At 43.1% G+C, this 19,450-nt stretch overlaps 1 protein-coding gene across 1 annotated transcript; it reads right to left on the bottom strand.

Moving 5' to 3' along the window:
• Positions 1-16,577: 16,577 nt before the first annotated feature.
• Positions 16,578-17,472, bottom strand: LOC122668571 (FCS-Like Zinc finger 8-like). The gene is made up of 2 exons (XM_043865115.1): positions 17,227-17,472; positions 16,578-17,165 (listed from the first exon to the last, which is right to left on the bottom strand). Exons 1-2 carry the CDS (start codon positions 17,470-17,472, stop codon positions 16,578-16,580), a joined length of 834 nt encoding a protein of 277 aa, XP_043721050.1.
• Between the last annotated feature and the right edge of the window lie 1,978 nt (positions 17,473-19,450).

Here is a 19,450-nt window from a genome sequence, read left to right as displayed (position 1 = left end):
AAGCGACGGTAGTAGTTCCTCAAAAGATTTATCAAATGATTTACTGAGATGGGGTTTTAATCATACCACTCCGCCACCTATGAGCAAAGTGGCGGTGATGCATGCTCCTGGTGACAAAATCAAGCGGTCTTTTGACTTTGCCCTTCGGCTATTGGCACAGGTCTCAGCCAAAGAGGGTCAAACTGTAGATGCTAGATTTTGCCAGCCCCCCAGTGATGACTACAATCGAACGCAAAAGACTGGCAATGCCCTTAAATACTCTTTCCCTTTGGAGTGACTAGGACACCCCTTGTTCCACCTCGTTTCCACCTATGGTCCCCCTGCATCCCCGGAATGACCCTACACGATGCCCTCGCCTAAAGCCCTGACCCGGTGGCATGGCGCGTAGCCGTGGCACTGCGTAGCAGCATCGCATACGGCCGCGGCACTGCAAGGCAGCACCGCACCTGGCAACAGTACTGCACGACAGCATCGTGCCCAGTTACGGCGTCGTCTGACAGCGCCGCGCCCTAACCCGTAACCTAACCACTTACCTTGAATCTTTGACCAGACCAAACGAAGTCCTGTAGCCCTTCACAGGGTTACACCGTTGGAACGCGTGGTTCCGAGAACGGTTCCTCACAACCGTTTGATTTTGGTTTGTCCTAATATTAGACCAAAGTCGGTTAAACCTAACCAAAACCAAACCGACACAATTAACTGACACCCTTAGTCCTTGGGTAGGTCACTTCATGTAAGGAAGTTTCTCTAATCTCATATCTGATCAATGTAGCTGTTAAACTAACATAAATAAACAAATTATATGTTGAACCACCACATGGTTGAGTTGAATAATTTTTTCTTTTACTAGTAGGTACTCTAAAGAGGACCAAGTTTTCTTTCACCCATGGTGTGGGTGAAGCAAAAATCTCTTAATCCACAATGGCATTTTTGACATTCACTGTCAAACCCTGCTCCTGACTGGTGGGATTTGTGATTTGAAGGGCAAGAACCCCTGACCAAGAAACCAGGATCACTGTGGAGCATCACTCCACTTAATGAGATCAATGAGAATACTTTGAACAGGTTTCCCTATATACCTATCAGGAGATGGATAGCAGACCCCTGCAACTGTGCTGCTCACAGCTTGATAAATGGTTTGGATCCCAGGTAATCTCTCTCCTCCCCAAATAGTGGGATCCACCTGTGTGAAAAGTGTGTAAAATCTCCTATTTGGCATATGGGGACAATACCCTAACCAAGGGTCAAACCCCTGTGCAAGCCCATAGAATTTTAGCTTGTTGGAATTCTCTAGACGATGGCACTGGGCGATGCAGCAAGGCCCAGTGACATCGCCCAGTGGGTATTTTTATATATTTTATTGATTTTTAAATACGGAGACCACCCATTATGGACTTGGGCACCCTCCACTGATAGATGGAAGTCTGAGGGACCACCTCATACCCTTGGTTCACTATGGACCCCACCAGTGTGCCCAGAATCAGTTAGAATCAGTTTAAAAATAGATTTTTAAAAGAGGCCTTCACAGGCAAACATGCCTCAGTGAAGGGGGGTCTATAACTAGGAGGGGTCTGAGCTCATTTAGAGCCTTCTACCTATTGCAGAAACCGTGGGAAAGTAGAGAGAAAAGGAAGGAGAAGAAGAAGAAGGAGAAGAAGGAAGAAAGAAGGAAGAAGGAGGGCTGCTGCAACCACCCTCATCTAGGCTGGAACCAAGCCTCTCTTGGCTCTGTGTAGGTATAAAAACACCCTTATATACTGTTGTTCCCTATCTCTTCCTTGCTTTCACTGTGTTTATGCTCTCTGGGCAGCCCAAACTCGCTAGGGTAAGCCTAGAACTGCTCCAGATCTTCCATGCAGACTTTGTGCATGAAAGATCTATGATTTTTATAAAAATTTAATGGGCTGTTTTGCTGTTCTTGGGAGCCGAATCTGATTGTGTCCTACTGCACTGCCCAGATTTGCTTCTAATGAGCTAATCTGAGTCCTGGATGCAAGCTAGGGCTGCAGAGACCAAACCCTAGGTGGTTGCAGCCCTGAACCATTGTTTTTCAGGCTTTTCCAGCCTTGCATGTGGCTGAAACCAGATTTCCAAGCTTGGCAAAACCCTGTGACACTATTCACTAGGACTGCTTGGGTAGCCATTGGCAACCTGATGGTGGATTTGATGGAGGATCCAATTGGACCAATTTGTGGGCCATCTCAGGGGCTACCAAACCCCCCTGACATGCAGGAGATCCAATCTGACCTCAGCCCATAAGGCCCCACCTTGGAAACTCAGCCCACATCGATTCTACAACCACTGGGCGATGGCTGCATCACCCAGAGCCAACGCCAAGTGAAGGAAAATTGGCTGGATTGATGGACAGACTTAGGGGACCTCACCCTTTGACCCCTGGACACTGTGGGAAGGCTGGAAAATTACCAAAAAGCCCTTCCCCACATCTGTCCTTATTTGGAAATGTTTTGGAACCCTAGTGGGCCCCGCAAGTAAAGGAAGCCCTGCTGTGCTTGGTCCTACTACACAGACAAGCTGTGGACAGCACTGTAAACATATTTTGACCTAGGGTCAGGTACTACCATTAAAATGACTATTTTACCCTTTGAGCCACTGACACTGGTAGATGCACCAGGACATGACCTAAAGTCCAGTGCAAGGCCCAGTGTTTCCAAGTGAGAACCAACTGAACCCCGGGTCAACCCAGTAAGTTTAGGGCAACCCTAGGACTTCCAGTGATAGACTGATAACTTAACATAATAACTTTTGATTTACATCTAGGACCTGATTTCATGCTCGAGGTCAATGACCAGACAACTGCTGGAACTGAGATTGTGACTGAGTACCTAGAGCCAAGTGCAGGTGAGTGAATAATACTATCATATGTGTATATGTAATTATGATCTGATGTCGGCTAATAAGAATTGAATATAATTGCTGTGTTATTTACTTTTGTTCAATTTACTCAAATCACTGCATAATGATTGTCTGATGATCAACACGATGAATTCCTTAATGATGATTGTGAATGTTAGACTAGATGTCGTAGTTGGCTTGGAAATGAGGCTTGTGGTAGCCCGTAGTATGGGATGCGATTGACACCACCTGACTCATACGATACCATATAGACATGGGGCTAGAGTTTCATCACCCTGACTATGTACCCTTGCCAACAGGGGTTTAGGTGTTGGATGCATGTGGGAGCGACCATCAGAAATGAGAAAAGAGAAAAAGAAATGAATAGAACACCAGAATGGTGCACATGGGCTTTAAGCCAGAAAAGAAAAGAAAATAAAAAAAGAAATGGATTGTCCCACGGGTTATCACAGTGGGCTGGTCGGGCTGACCTTGGTGACTGATGCGGGAGCTGACTGGTCCTCTCCGATAACTCAATGGGTGCGTCGCAGGAAGGGGTTAGAAGCCCGCACCAGGGATACATGTATTGGGGATTGTAGTAGCACTAACCTGACTTAGTTGTATTGTTAGGTGGCTAATAATAAACTGGACTTGCATATCATGTAGGATCATATGAACTATGAATTTTGATTGCATGTGCATGCATGATGATGTTATTTGCTCATGAGCTCAGTGGGGCTCACACTCTGTTATGCAATGTTTTTCTTAGATGATTTTGCAGGTGGATGCCACTATGGCATGGCGGGTCATTTCGAGGAGGAGACTTTTGGTTGTTACATTGATATTGGTGTGGATCCCAACGGAGGTCATACCGATCCTGTGCACATTTTCGGTGGTTGTTGATGAAGACCATTGAAGTGTGTTCATGACAGCTTTTTGACTTGGGGACTCCTTTTGGGTTATCTGGAGTTATCCCCGTTCTGACTTGGTTCTTGTAGTTTTTCCTTTCTCCTATTTGGGGTTGAGTATGCTCGCCCTGTACATATCTTTGTATGTAGTACTGTACTTATCAGCTTTGCTTCTTTGTTTTCTTTGTATGTGGGTTGATGGGAAATGTAAAACTTTTATATGTATATATTATCACTGTTTCCCCATATTGCTATGCTTCCTTTAATTATTGAACTGTAGTTTATCTACTGCACTCTGATCTTGCCTATGGTAAAGAGATGGTTGTGGTTCCATGATCGTAAGCACTGCTTCTAGATCCGTGGGATTTGGCGGATTGTCGTTATGCAATTCGGATCACCTACCCAATCCTCCTAAGGGGTTGTTTGGGGTGTGATAGAGCTTGGTATTAGAGTGTGAGGCTCTTCTTACGATTATGGATTGCAGACTAGGACTAATAAGTTATAAACCATAAAACACGTAATAACTAAAAGCCATAAGGGGGGTAGATGTAAATAAACAAAGGTGCATAAATTCCATTAACTAAAAGATAATTATAACTAAGCCATTATGTAAGCTTTAATTACATGGATTAAAATGCAATAAACCAGATTCATCCCAAACAAAGAAAAGTACATAAGCATAAAGAAGAAGAAAAAAAAATAATTAGAACCACGTAGCAAGAATGTCCGGAACTGCTGGAGCTACTCAGTTGGAGGTAGATCACTAGGAGGAGGCTGAGTATGGCGAGAATCAACTCTGTAGAACCTATCCCAGAAATCTAGATGCTGCTCAATAGACCCCACTCTCGTCTCCAAAGAGGTGAAGCCCTAGTCCACCCTGGTCGCCAAGCTAGAGAGCTAAGTGCCAAGACTCTGGAAATGTGACAATGTCTGAGCCCACTCTGGAGGTCCTGGAACCTGAGAGCTAGTGGCACCGATCATCTCATATGCAGGTAAGTCAGTAAACTGAGTGTCAAAACCCTCGAAGTCGCCTGGACCTATACCCTACTCCTCTACATGTATGCCCTAGGTAGCTACCCCAATGTCTCCCTGCACCTCCTCATCGTGCACATCATCACCATGCTCCACTCCATGCTCCTCTCCCTGCTACATCCCCATCTGCCCTTCATCCTCTGGTGGACCCTCTCCTGGGACTTTCATCTTCAGAATGGAAGTCTTGTCTATGGGCCTGGATCTAGTCCTATCAATGTACTCACCCTCCAATGGCACCCTAAAATATCGAAAGACCAAGGTGAGAAATCTCCCATAGGGAAGGTTCCCATCAGCTGGGTTCCGTGCATGATAAAGCATCACCTGAAGAAACAGATACGGGAGGTTGATGACTGGACCCCCCTGACCAGCTCCCAAAAGGTAGTAGGTTATGAACGCTCTCATCATAGATATACTGCCCTTGTTCCCACCCTCTGGGTAAATATTGTAGGTTACACACCTACTAATCACCCTGGCACTAGGTCTGTAAGAAGTCTTAGACTTAGGTGTGTCCCCTAAACCTATCAAAGCCTCAAAGACCATCCTCCTGGTCTCCAAAGAAAACCTATCCAAAATATCCATGCGGGGCTGATAGTAAACCCTCTCTCCTGTGTCTGGTAAGCCCAAAATCTCTGCTAGAAGGGTAGTGGTCAGCCTGATATCCACTCCCTTTACCCTACTCAATAGTGTGAATTCTTGTGCCCCAGATGGCATCAAGTTACAATAAAAATACCGAACCAAGTTGGGCTAACAAGGCTCGGTAGGTAGGGGATAACATTGATGCCCAACCTAGGGCATTAAACCTGGCGAAGAGGTTGTATTGGTCGAAGTCCTCTACTCGCACCACCCGGCCATTCACTATCTTTACGGAAACAAAATTCTTCCACTCCTTAGTGTGCTCATACCTGGAGAAAAGATGGTGGTCGAAAGCTGGTTCCTCGGAAGATGAATCATCTCTAGGGGATGATGGTGGTACCGAAGAATAGGAAGATTCCTCGGATTCGACTCGTAGCCTCTTTTGGGCCACCGATTTCCTAGCAGTATGGTGACTTGTAGACATCTCCTACAAGGAATAACAAAAATAATTAGGTTAGGGCAAGGAAGAATAGAGAAACCCTAACCCAAGGAAGGATTTAAAGAAATAAACATCTATCTAGGTAATGTAGTGAAGAAAGCATACCTAGGCAAGTGTAGACTCGTGGAAACCTTGGGGAATAGTGAGGATTTGGTGTGGAATGGGTCACACTACCCTCCAAGAGCTTCTCCTAGGTGCTTAGTTGTGTTTTGAGAGGAACAGAACCAAAATGGGCCCCTCTCGAACTTAAAAAGCCTGCACTCGATTCTTTAGGCGATGGCACTGGGCGATGTGGCAACGCCCAGAGACATTGCCTAGTAAGGAAATCTTGCTGATTTTTTTGTTTTGACTTATGAAAATTGGGAATTACCTAGAGTGACCTTAGACAACACTAAAATACAAGATTTTTATTAATGTGAAAAATATATATATAATAATAAAATAATAATATTTAAATGACCTAAGAGTTCAACCCAACCTAGTCTTCTTAAGGTCAAAAGGGATGAAATTTCTATATGCGGTTTTAGTAGAACACATAGGGACTAGGAACATTTTGTGGATATAATTAATCTAAGGAATTAATATATTTATATAAATATGAATGTACATGTATGCATAATTATAGGATTATGGTGAATACTACCTAACTACTATATGCTTGAATATTGTGATGTACAAACTGATTGGAGTATTGCTATGCAAACAGAACTTAGATATATAGGTATGTTGTAATAAGGGATTAGTAAGTACGGGGAGCGTAGATCTTATCCTAACCAAGGCCTAGGATAGTTGAGAATAGGACCTAATAGGGTTTGTAGTAAATCAAACACCTAGATGCTAAGGTACCTCGAGCCAACCCAAGAATTTGTTTCATTGATCTTTAGTTATTTAAGTTTCAGTAGTTGTGTACTTAATTCTTTTAATTAAGTATGCCCTACTGTCTAGAACCATTCAATGTGACAGGACCTATTACCTTGACTGAGGCTGGAGACCCCAGCATCATGATTTACATTAGACATCTACGGGAGAGACTGAGACGGATACAGTTAGTGTTACCCCGAGCTGAGAATCGACTGGACTTTTACTTAGCTATTGCTGCCATTAGTAGACCTAAGGAACGGGAGTATTTTATGAGTTTAGCTGGAGAGGTAAGAGCTGACATAGAATTTCTACTGGCAATGGAGTTTGTGACCGGGAAGAAGCAGGAGATGCTTGCCTGCTAGATCAAGTAAATAATTAAAAGTTTTTATTTAAAAATCTGAAATTTTTCATTAGTGCCATGCATAGCATACTGACACATAAAATGCATAAGAAAGAGGAACATAAAGCATTCAATAAGACATGTCACCTAATAAACCAAGATAATAAATCTAACAATCCACCTTACTAGTATGACTCCTGATACTCATTGGAACTGTGGACTGGATTTGTACCTGCTTAGTTAGGAAACAACAATTGATCCATATAGATGAAATTGGGAATATTAAACACGCTCCTCTTTTTAGAGAAGCAACAATGGTCAACACTAGAAGTTCTCGTGGAGTTCGTAAAGGTAAACAACCTAGAGTTGTACCGAAGGTTGAGCTACCCAACGGAACTGAGGCTCAAAACTCTAAGGCATCGGTTGCTTCATCAAGAGCACCAGTGGCTGCACAAGCTACTGCAGCAGCACCTCAGCCAAGTGTGGCAGCCAGCGACGTGACTGCATTCATGACCAAGATGATGCTGACCATGCAACAACAACAGGAATTGCTTGGTCAAATGTCTACACAGTTTGCAACCATGATGCACGAGCGCGCAGCACCCCCACCACCACCCAATCGACCAATGCTATTTCCACCACCTATGCCTCAGCATTTAGCAAAAAATTCCACTGCCAAGGTTATGGAGAGATTCAAGAAACTCCAATCGCCTACATTTTTGAAAATAACCTCTGAGGCAATGCAGTCAGAATGATGGATCAATGCCCTAGCAAAGGCATTTGAAGTACTTGAGTGCACGGACGCACAAAAGATTATTTGTGCGGGTTATCAATTACAGAATGAAGCTGAAGCTTGGTGGAAGGCAACTAGACCTAATTTGGAAGCTGCTCACCCAAACCCCATGTGGGAGCAATTCAAAGAGGTCTTTTTCAAAAACTACTTCCCTGAGAGTTTTAAGGACAGGAAGGAAGCGGAATTTATCGCACTGGTGCAACGAACCAAGCCAGTGCTGGACTATCAACAGCGATTTGAGGATCTGTTCCATTTTGCTCCAGAGCATTTGAAAGGAGAAGTTAGTAAGGCCAAGAAATTTTAGAAAGGACTCAAAACTGAAATTGGGTCATTAATGTCAATCATGGACATTAGGGATTATGCTCAATGGTCAACAAGGTAAAAACCATGGAAGATAGATTTAAGGAGAAAGAGAAAGAAAAGACTGTGACATCACCTGGTTTAAACAAAAGATCAAGTAATTTTCAAACTTTTGGCTGGCCAAATAAAGTTTACCGCGGAACTAACTCAAATTTTGTCTCGACTCTGTATCGTAGGCTGAACGTGGGTTAGAATTCTTTTCGCCCCACATCTACCATATATGCTCAACCTGCTACGAGTCAAGCCACAACAGTAGCTTCACCAGCTCGACCAGTAACAAGTCAAGTGAGCCAAGCCTCAACGCCTGTTGCTCCACCCTTTAAGTGCTATCTGTGCAACAAGGAAGGACATATGGCCAGGGATTACAGATCGCGTGGGTATGGCAACAACTCATCAAACCAGCCCAACGCTAGGCCTTACCAACCACGGGACAATCAGATGCGGGGAAAAGTGTATGCTTTGCCAAAAACGAAGAAGCTGAGGCGAACCCCGACGTATTGACAGGTAAGCTGCTGAACACTACTTAACTATAGGGAATCATTAGTTTTCTTCATGTAACCTAAATTACCTAAGAACTCTAGGTACCCTAAATGTCTCAACCATACCCGCACGAGTATTATTCGACTCGGGCGCAACCCACTCTTTCTTCTCCTCAACCTTTGCGAGTAAGATGGAAGATCAACCAAGAGACATCAGGCACGAGTTAGTAGTCAGCACACTAACAGGAAGTGTCATGCGTTTGAAGGAGGTCTACGACCCTTGTCATATTGAAATTTGTGGGAAGAATCTAACCGCACGATTGATAAAGTTGGATATAAAGGATTTTGACGTAATACTAGGCATGGACTGGTTGTCTGCCTATGATGCAAACGTCCTATGTGCAGAGAAGAAGATAAGATTCAACTCGAAAGACGGGTCAACTTTCACCTATCAAAGTGAACCTAGGAAGAAATCCAGAAGAATAACTCTGTCAGCCCTCCAGACGTGAAAGTTGCTTGACGACGGATGCCAAGGCTTTTTGGCCACGGTAATAGACACGGAGGCAAAGATAAAACCGCTAGAAGAACTGGAAGTTGTCAGAGAATTTCCTGATGTTCTTCCAAAAGATCTGACGCAGCTACCGCCTGTCCAAGATATAGAATTCACAATTTGATCTGATTCCTAGTGTAGCACCAGTATCTAAGGCACTGTACAGAATGGTGCCGATCGAACTGAAGGAGTTGCAGGTTCAACTTCAAGACCTGTTGAAGAAAGGATTTATACAACCCAGTGTATCACCCTGGGGAGCACCCGTGTTGTTCGTAAAGAAGAAGGATGGTAGCATGCGACTGTGTATTGACTACCGCGAGTTAAATAAGCTGACAATCAAGAATCGATATCCATTGCCACGTATCGACGACCTATTTGATCAGCTACAAGGAGCAAGAATTTTCTCCAAAATTGATCTTAGATCAGGATACCATCAGTTGAAGATTAAGAACAGTGACATTCATAATATGGCGTTCCGAACTCGATATGGACATTATGAATTTTTTGTTTTGTCATTCGGATTGACCAACGCCCTGGCAGCATTCATGGATATGATGAATAGAGTGTTCTATGATGTGCTGGATAAATTCATCATAGTATTTATTGACGACATTCTGGTGTACTCTAAGAGTGAGGAAGAACATGTACGACACCTTACTTTCGTGTTGCAGCGGTTGCGGGAGCACCAGCTCTTTGCCAAATTTAGTAAATGTGAATTTTGGCTTCATCAAATTGGTTTCCTGGGACATATCATCACTAAAGACGGCATCAAATTAGACCCCGACAAGGTGAAAGCGGTTCTCGAGTGGGAGACTCCGAAGAGTGCCACTGAGATCCAAAGTTTCTTAGGATTGGCCGATTACTATCGAAGGTTTATTAAGAATTTCTCGCGCATCTCGGCACCCATGACAAAACTCACGAAGAAGGGTGCTAAATTTGAATGGAATGAGACATGCAAGAAAAGCTTTCAGAAATTGAAAAACCAGTTAGTGTCAGCTCCGGTTCTAACCATTCAGGACGGCACTGGAGGAATGGTGGTATACACGGACGTATCTAGAATAGGTTTAGGTGGCGTCCTGATGCAGAGAGGTAAAGTGGTTGCCTACGCCTCCAGACAACTAAAGGAGCACGAGAAGAACTACCCCACTCATGATTTGGAATTGGCGGCGGTAGTCTTCGCATTACAAATTTGGCGACATTACCTATACGGTGAAAAGAGTGAGATCCTCAGCGATCACAAAAGTCTAAAGTATTTCTTCACCCAAAAGGAGCTAAAAATGAGATAGAGGCGGTGGTTGGAATTGGTGAAAGACTATGACTGTGAAATCCAGTACCATCCCGGTAAGGCCAATGTTGTGGCGGATGCATTAAGCAGAAAATCTCAGACTATGTCCCTCGCATCCTTGGTCGTAAGTGAGAAATTAATAGAAGAAGCTCAGAAATTTGATTTGAAACTCGTGATCGAAGGAACGGGTATACAATTAGTAGCTATGGATCTACAGCCGTCGATACGAGAAGAAATAATTACGAAGCAACCATTAGATCCTGAGCTGGCCAGAATAATTTGGGAAGTACAACAAGGTGACCATAGAGACCCGAATTTTTTATTGGCCCAGGATGGTACATTGAAGTTTCAAGATAGATTGTGCGTGCTTGATGATTTTGACGTCCAAGACCGAATTCTTAAAGAGGCACACAACTTACCCTACTCAGTCCACCCCGAAAGTACAAGAATGCACAAAGATTTGAAGAAGTATTACTGGTGGGTGGGAATGAAAGCAACCATAGCAATATACGTGTCCAACTGCCTCACCTGTCAACAGATAAACGTAGAGAGACACCAACCATATGGATTGTTGTAGCCACTTCCCATACCTGAATGGAAGTGGGAAAGAATCACTATGGATTTTGTGACAAATTTGCCCAACACCAAGAAAGGGATGAATGTCATATGGGTAATCGTAGACAGACTGACAAAGGCAGCAAACTTCATACCAATCAAAATAAGTTATCCAATGGAGAAGCTTGCCCAGATATACATTGAAAACATAGTCCGCTTACACGGCGTGCCTGTCAGTATTGTGTCTGACAGAGATCCGCGGTTTACCTCAAGGTTTTGGAAAAGTTTGCAGAAGGCATTGGGATCTCAACTAAATCTTAGTACTGCTTTCCATCCGCAAACGGACGGACAATCAGAAAGAACCATTTAGACTCTGGAAGACATGCTCCGAGCCTGTGTTTTGGAAATGAATGATAGTTGGGATGCTCAAATACCTTTGGTGGAATTTGCATACAATAATAGCTATCACTCCACCATTGGCATGGCACCGTTCGAAGCACTCTATGGCAGGAAGTGCCGAACTCCATTATATTGGGATGAAGTTGGCAAACGAAAATATCTCAGACCCGAAATGATTCAAGCGACTTGCTACAAGGTGGATGTCATAAGGGAGAAGATCAAGATAGCGCAGTCAAGACAGAAAAGTTATGCGGATAATCGAAGGAAAAATATTGAATTTGAGGTCGGAGAAAAAGTATTCCTTCGAGTATATCCAACCAAAAGATTGCTACGTTTCAACAAGAAAGGCAAGCTGAGCCCAAGATTCATCGATTAATACAAAATTCATAATAAAGTGGGACCCGTAGCATAACGACTAGCTCTACCACCATCTTTGTCAGGCGTCCACGACGTTTTCCATGTGTCAATGCTGAGGAAGTATATTAACAACCTGACACATGTATTATCAACTGAACCTGAACAGTTGGATGTGGATATGACCTACGAAGAACAACCCACGGAGATACTGGACAGAAAGGAGCATAACCTCCATAACCGCACCGTCGTTTTTGTGAAAATCCAATGGGGAAATAATCCAGTAGAAGAAGCTTCATGGGAATGTGAAGAAGAAATGAAGGAGAAGTATCCCCAACTTTTTGAATTACAAGGTAAGCAAATTTTGAGGACGAAATTTTTGAAAGGTGGGGAGAAATGTCAAACCCTACTCCTGACTGGTGGGATTTGTGATTTGAAGGGCAGGAACCCCTGACCAGGCAACCAGGATCACTGTGGAGCATCACTCCACTTAATGAGATCAATGAGAATACTTTGAACAGGTTTCCCTATATACCTGTCAGGAGATGGATAGCAGACCCCTGCAACTGTGCAGCTCACAGCTTGATATATGGTTTAGATCCCAGGTAATCTCTCTCCTCCCCAAATAGTGGGACCCACCTATGTGAAAAGTGTGTAAAATCTCCTATTTGGCATGTGGGGACAATACCCTGACCAAGGGTTGAACCCCTGTGCAAGCCCATTGAATTTCAGCTTGCAGGAATTCTCTGGACGATGGCACTGGGCGATGCAGCAAAGCCCAGTGACATCGCCTAGTGGATGTTTCTGTATATTTTATTGATTTTTAAATATGGGGACCACCCATTATGGACTTGGGCACCCTCCACTAATAAAGGGAAGTCTGAGGGACCACCTCATACCCTTGGTTCACTGTGGACCTCACCAGTGTGCCCAGAATCAGTCAGAATCAGTTTAAAAACTGATTTTTAAAAGAGGCCTTCACAGGCAAACATGCCTCAGTGAAGGGGGGGTCTATAAATAGGAGGGTTCTGAGCTCATTTAGAGCTTTCTATCTGTTGGAGAAACCATGGAAGTAGAGAGAAAAGGAAGGAGAAGAAGAAGAAGGAGAAGAAGGAAGAAAGAAGGAAGAAGAAGGGCTGTTGCAACCACCCTCATCTAGGCTGGAACCGAGCCTCTCTTGGCTCTGTGCAGGTATAAAAACACCCTTATATGCTATTGTTCCCTATCACTTCCTTGCTTTCACTGTGTTTATGCTCTCTAGGTAGCCCAAACTAGCTGGGGTTAGCCTAGAACTGCTCCAGATCTTCCACGCAGACCTTGTGCATGAAAGATCTGTGATTTTTATAAAAATTTAATGGGCTGTTATGCTATTCTTGAGAGCCGAATCTGGCTGTGCCCTACTGCACTGCCCAGATTTGCTTCTGATGAGCTGATCTGAGTCCTGGATGCAAGCTAGGGTTGCAGAGACCAAACTCTAAGTGGTTGCAGCCCTGAACCATTGTTTTTCAGGCTTTTCCAGCCTTGCATGTGGCTGAAACCAGATTCCCAAGCTTGGCAAAACCCTGTGACACTATTTACTAGGACTGCTTGGGCAGCCATTGGCAGCCTGATGGTGGATTTGATGGAGGATCCAATTGGACCAATATGTGGGCCATCTCAGGGGCTACCAAACCCCCCTGACATGCAGGAGATCCAATCTGACCTCAGCCCATAAGGCTCCACCTCGGAAACTCAGCCCACATCGATCCTACAGCTACTGGCAACGCCCATTGAAGGAAAATTGGCTGGATTGATGAACAGACTTGGGGGACCTCACCCTTTGACCCCTAGACACTGTGGGAAGGCTGGAAAATTATCAAAAAGCCCTTCCCCATATCTGTCCTTATTTGGAAATGTTTTGGAACCCTAGTGGGCTCCGCAAGTAAAGGAAGCCCTACTGTGCTTGGTCCTACAGCACAGACAAGCTGTGGACAGCACTGTAAACATATTTTGACCTAGGGTCAGGTACTACCATTAAAATGACTATTTTACCCTTTGAGCCACTGACACTGGTTGATGCACTGGGACATGACCTAAAGCCTAGTGCAAGGCCCAATGTTTCCAAGTGAGAACCAACTGAATCCCGGGTCAACCCAGTAAGTTTAGGGTAACCCTAGGACTTCTAGTGACAGACTGATAACTTAACATAATAACTTTTGATTTACATCTAGGACCTAATTTCGTGCTCGAGGTCAACGACCAGACAACTGCTGGAATTGAGATTGTGACTGAGTACCTAGAGCCAAGTGCAAGTGAGTGAATAATACTCTCATATGTGTATGTGTAATTATGATCTGATGTCAGCTAATAAGAATTGAATATAATTGTTGTGTTATTTACTTTTGTCCAATTTACTCAAATCACTGCATAATGATTGTCTGATGATCAACACTGTGAATTCCTTAATGATGATTGTGAATGTTAGACTAGACGTCGTAGTCGGCTTGGAAATGAGGGCTATGGTAGCCCGTAGTATGGGATGCGGTTGACACCACCTAACTCATACGATGCCATATAGACATGGGGTTAGAGTTTCATCACCCGTGCTACGCACCCTTGCCAACAGGGGTTTAGGTGTTGGATTCCTGTGGGGGACGACCATCAGAAAATGAGAAAAGAGAAAAAGAAATGAATAGAACACCGGAATGGTGCACATGGGCTTTAAGCCAGAAAAGAAAAGAAAAGAAAGAAAGAAATGGATTGTCCCACGGGTTAATAACAGAGGGCTGGTCGGGCTGACCTTAGTGACTGATGCGGGAGCTGACTGGTCCTCTCTGACAACTCAATGGGTGTATTGCGGGAAGGGGTTAGAAGCCCGCACCAGGGATACATGTATTGGGGATTGTAGGAGCACTAACCTAACTTAGTTGTATTGTTAGATGGCTAATAATAAACTGAACTTGCATATCATGTAGGATCATATGAACTGTGAATTGTGATTGCATGTGCATACATGATGATGTTATTTGCTCACGAGCTCAATGGAGCTCACACTCTGTTATGCAACGTTTTTCTTAGATGATTTTGTAGGTGGATGATGTTGTGGCATGGTGGGTCATTTCAAGGAGGAGACTTTTGGTTGTTACGATGATATTGGTGTGGACCCCGACGGAGGTCATACCGATCCTGCGCACATTTTCGGTGGTTTTTGATGAAGACCATTGAAGTGTGTTCGTGACAACTTTTTGACTTGGGGACTCCTTTTGGGTTATCTGGAGTTATCCCCGTTCTGACTTGATTCTTGTAGTTTTTCCTTTCTCTCTTTTTGGGGTTGAGTATGCTCCCCCTGTACATGTCTTTGTATGTAGTACCGTACTTATCAGCTTTGCTTCTTTGTTTTCTTTGTGTGTAGGTTGATGAAAAATGTAAAACTTTTATATGTATATATTATCACTGTTTCCCCATATTGCTATGCTTCCTTTTATTATTGAACTGTAGTTTATCTACTGCACTCTGATCTTTCCTATGGTAAAGAGATGGTTGTGGTTCCATAATCGTAAGCACTGCTTCTAGATCCGTGGGATTTGACGGATTATCGTTATGCAATTCGGATCACCTACCCAATCCTCCTAAGGGTGGTTTGAGGTGTGACATTCACAACTAGGGGATGGAGTTAAGATGACATTCACTATTCCATGAGATCAATATGGCTGAAGAGATTCTATCTTCACATTGGGTAAAGGAAACTTTTCGCCCCCAAATATTGTTCTGTTTAGATTGCCACAACCCTCCTTCCAAGCACCCCAATGGCTCAACCCCTAAGGCCCCATTTGTTTGACTGGAAGGATGGGGTGAGAATGTTGTGGGTGTGGGTCCCATAGTGTAGTGGGTTGGGGAACAAGAGTGAGAATTTTACTTTTCTCATTAATAGAAACTAAAGTCCTTTGTTTTTGGGGGACTTTGGATAGCATAGGGGTGAGAATTTCAAGTGCCTCATCGGCAGACAAAGCATTTAATGTTATTCCCTGAGCTTTTGTAAGTTTACCACCCCATGTTAAACAAACAAGGATAGAGTGGGATCTTGATGTGCCACATTAGCACTTTCATACCCCAATTCTCCCACCCCACCTAAGTCCCCGTCAAACAATCGGAGCCTAAAGAAGCCTTCAATAATATGAAGCCACGCAATACAATGGGAGTGTGGGATCCTTAGAATATTATGTCTTTATGAGAAGCCAGTCAAGATCGAAGTGGGGTGTTTGATACCCTTCTCCACAACGAGGGATCATCATCATGTGGAAGTCTTATCCAAATCTAAAGCTTGAAAGCTAGATTTGTTGGGTTCTGTTCAAGACTTCAAGGAAGGGAACCAACCTTCTATCTAACCATCGAAAGGTAGCCCAATTGAGCATCTCTTCACATTTTTTTGTTGGGTAAATATCATCCCCCTCCCCTCTAAGTATTCATAATATCAAACCTCACCCCCAAGATAATGCCTTCCCCTACTTTCTCAAGATTCTATTGACCGTACCTTAACTGTTAAAAAACAACCATTAAGTGATGATGTGGACATGTACAAATTTTTTAAATCCCAAAATACCCTTAATTTAATTATATTCCAATTTTGCCCTCCCCTACTTTCCCTGTTGTGCATCTTCTTCTCCCATTTCTTCCGCCAGCACCACCATCATCACCACCACTGCCGCCTCCGATCTTCTTCCATCCCTAACACCACCACCACCATCGAAACCCCTCTACTACTTTCCGCCGATCCTCTTCCAACGTAAGTTAATTCTGTAAAACTCATACTCAAACCAAACCAGATTTAGAATAATCATTCGTATATCAATAGCCATGATTAATAAGATAAGCAATAGATAGAGTATTAAAAAACAGAGATATTGAACAAACCGGTACATGTAGCTGTCTTTCCCCTGTTCCAACTTCTTCTTGCAAGCACAACAACAGCTCAAAAAATCATCAGAGGGATACAGAACAGAACCATTCAAGCATTTAACTTTCGGGGACAATTCCATCACTCTCTCTTCTTTCTTAGAAAAAGTTAACTCGCTACCGTGACATTCTAAAATGCAGTCACCAAAAATGTGAGTTTTTCTTGGGTTTGGACCATGAGAAATTACACAAGTATAGTCCTCAGATAGCTCTAATCGGGTTTCTCGGACTCCAAACACATTCTCCGAGTTGTCTAGTTGCAGACAGGGAGAATCGAGCTGGGAATTTGAAGAAACCGCATGGACCTTAGGGAGAGAAGAATCAACCGAATCAAACAGATGTTTTGGGGAAGAAGGGTTTCTGAACTGCGATCCGAACAGAATACTCTTACTCTCTAAGTTTTAAGACCCTTAGAAAATGGTTTGAGTTCATCTTTGAGAGAATCTACAATGCCAAGGCCGACCTTACTGCAATCCCAACTTTTTGAGGACCATTGGGACTTGCTCTGGGAGACATAAAAGGATTGGCTAGATTTGCAAAAACCTTGTAATCCAAAGGAGAAGTAGGGCTTCTAAAAGAGTCAGAATCTGATGAACCCTTTGTGTTGAACCCTATAAACAAACCAGGGAAGCTGAAAAAAGAACCGCTTTTGAGCTTCTGCCCCAGAAAATCGCGAGTCTCTGAAGCAGAATCCGACATTGATGACCCTTGTATTGATCTTTCTGAATTGAAGATCGGTTCCTCTTCCTCAGTATTATCAAAATCTCAGCTCCCACCAAAGAAAACACCTCTTACTGCATTGGAAAATCAGAATCTGACATTAACAAAATGAGGAGAAAGAAGTAGAATCAAGACTCAAAGAGAGGACCAATAAATAGGAACAAGAAAATAATGAAATCGTTTGGCCTCGAGTGACAATGGAATGATAGACAGCACAAAAACCAGAAACATAACTATAGATTTGCCGAACCATATGAGAATCCTCTTGCTCTCAACAAGAAAAGAAGGCATGGAGCTTGCATGGATTGAAGAGTAGAGTAGAGAGAGAGAGAGAGAGAGAGAGAGAGGGGGGGGGGGGGAATCTGCAGCGATCATAAGTCCAAAGCTTCAAATTGCTACATGAGAAACATCAACAGGAAAAGCTCCGAAACCCCATAAGGATGTTGATGATAAAAAGTCGAAATTTAATAAACCCAAATGGACAAGTTTCTTCCAATGCAGGCAAAAACTTTTTTAAAGATCGCTGAAACCGCGCATAAGATCACATCCCTCTCCTGATAACCAAATGCAATCTTCTTACCTTGGAGGAGGATTGGCGGAAAGTAGCAGAGGGGTTCGGTAGAGGAGTTTTGGCGGCGGTGGTAGTGGTGACGGTGAAAGAGGATCAGAGGCGGCAGTGGTGGTGCTGGCAAAAGAAAAAGAAGAAACGCACGGAGAAGACGCAAAAGGAAAACTAGGGGGGGCAAAATTGGAATAGAATTAAGTTAAGGGTATTTTGGGGTTTTAAAATTTTGTACATGTCTATGTCATCACTTAATGACAGTTTTTTAACCGTTAAGGTACAGTCGATAGAATCTTGAAAAAGTAGAAGAGAACATTATCATTATTCAAAACTTGGGGATGGAGTTTGATATTATGGATACTTAGAAGGGAGGGAGATGATTTTCACCCTTTTTTTTGTTTGTGTGTTTTTTTTTCCCTTTCTTAGTTAGTATATAAAGGGATGAGGCTTCTCTAGCTTAGGTGTAGTTAGAGAAGATAAGAGTAAAGAGAGCTTCATTTAGTTCTTCCAATTAAGGTGTGTTTGCTGTTTATAGTTGTTGAGGGGATAGATTAAGATGGCACGTCTGGGGTGTGAACGTGGTACTAATTGGGTTGGGATGGAAGACATAGCTGCATTAGAGGAGTATGCGAGGAGCAAGGGGAGGTCTTTTTGCAAGTACCAGCCTCATGTTCCAAATCCTCAATTTCCATCTGCAACGAAAATTGCCCCAAGAATTGAAGCAATTGATAGCTACCAAGCAGCCCAAATGTTTGGTGGAACTTTGGTTGTTGAACACCGAACTAAAATATCATCCCGTAAGCCAGCTTATTATAAGTATTAGCCTTGTAAATTTTTTTTTTTGGTAAATATTAGCCTAGCTTGTAATGTAACATCCTTATATACCTAGCTCCCTCTTATACATGATACTTTGTATCAATATATTACGAGGAGTAATTATAGTAAGAAGATGTAAATAAAAAATAATCCTCTCTCTCTCTCTCTCTCTCTCTCTCTCTCTCTCTCTCTCTCTCTCTCTCTCTCTCTCTCCTGATTATATGTGTGTTGGGAATAATCCTACATTAGTTAAGTCTAGGACCTTGGGTGTCGTCCATATACCGATAGGCCATATCCATGTTGGACCCTCAAGTTTGTGGGCTATCTTATATTTTTTATGTATGATTACGTTTTTGTTCCAAATTAGTATTTCTGAGTTAGAAATACTTTTTTTTTGTTGTGTTTCTATTAATTGGGATACTTTTATTCTAATAAATATTATATGCTAAAATTGGGGGCGGGGGGGTGGAATTTGTACCACTGAAAAAAGAACAGAAACACGTATGGAATGCTTATTAATAGAAGTATAACTCCTGTTCTGTTGCGGTGGTGGTGGTGGCGGTGGAGAGTGAACCATAT

The sequence above is a fragment of the Telopea speciosissima genome, chromosome 7 (assembly GCF_018873765.1).
Source record: "Telopea speciosissima isolate NSW1024214 ecotype Mountain lineage chromosome 7, Tspe_v1, whole genome shotgun sequence".
Classification (NCBI taxonomy): Eukaryota; Viridiplantae; Streptophyta; class Magnoliopsida; order Proteales; family Proteaceae; genus Telopea; species Telopea speciosissima.
The sequence above is the reverse complement of the archived record's forward strand: the minus strand, read 5'-3'. Positions and strand labels throughout refer to the sequence as shown.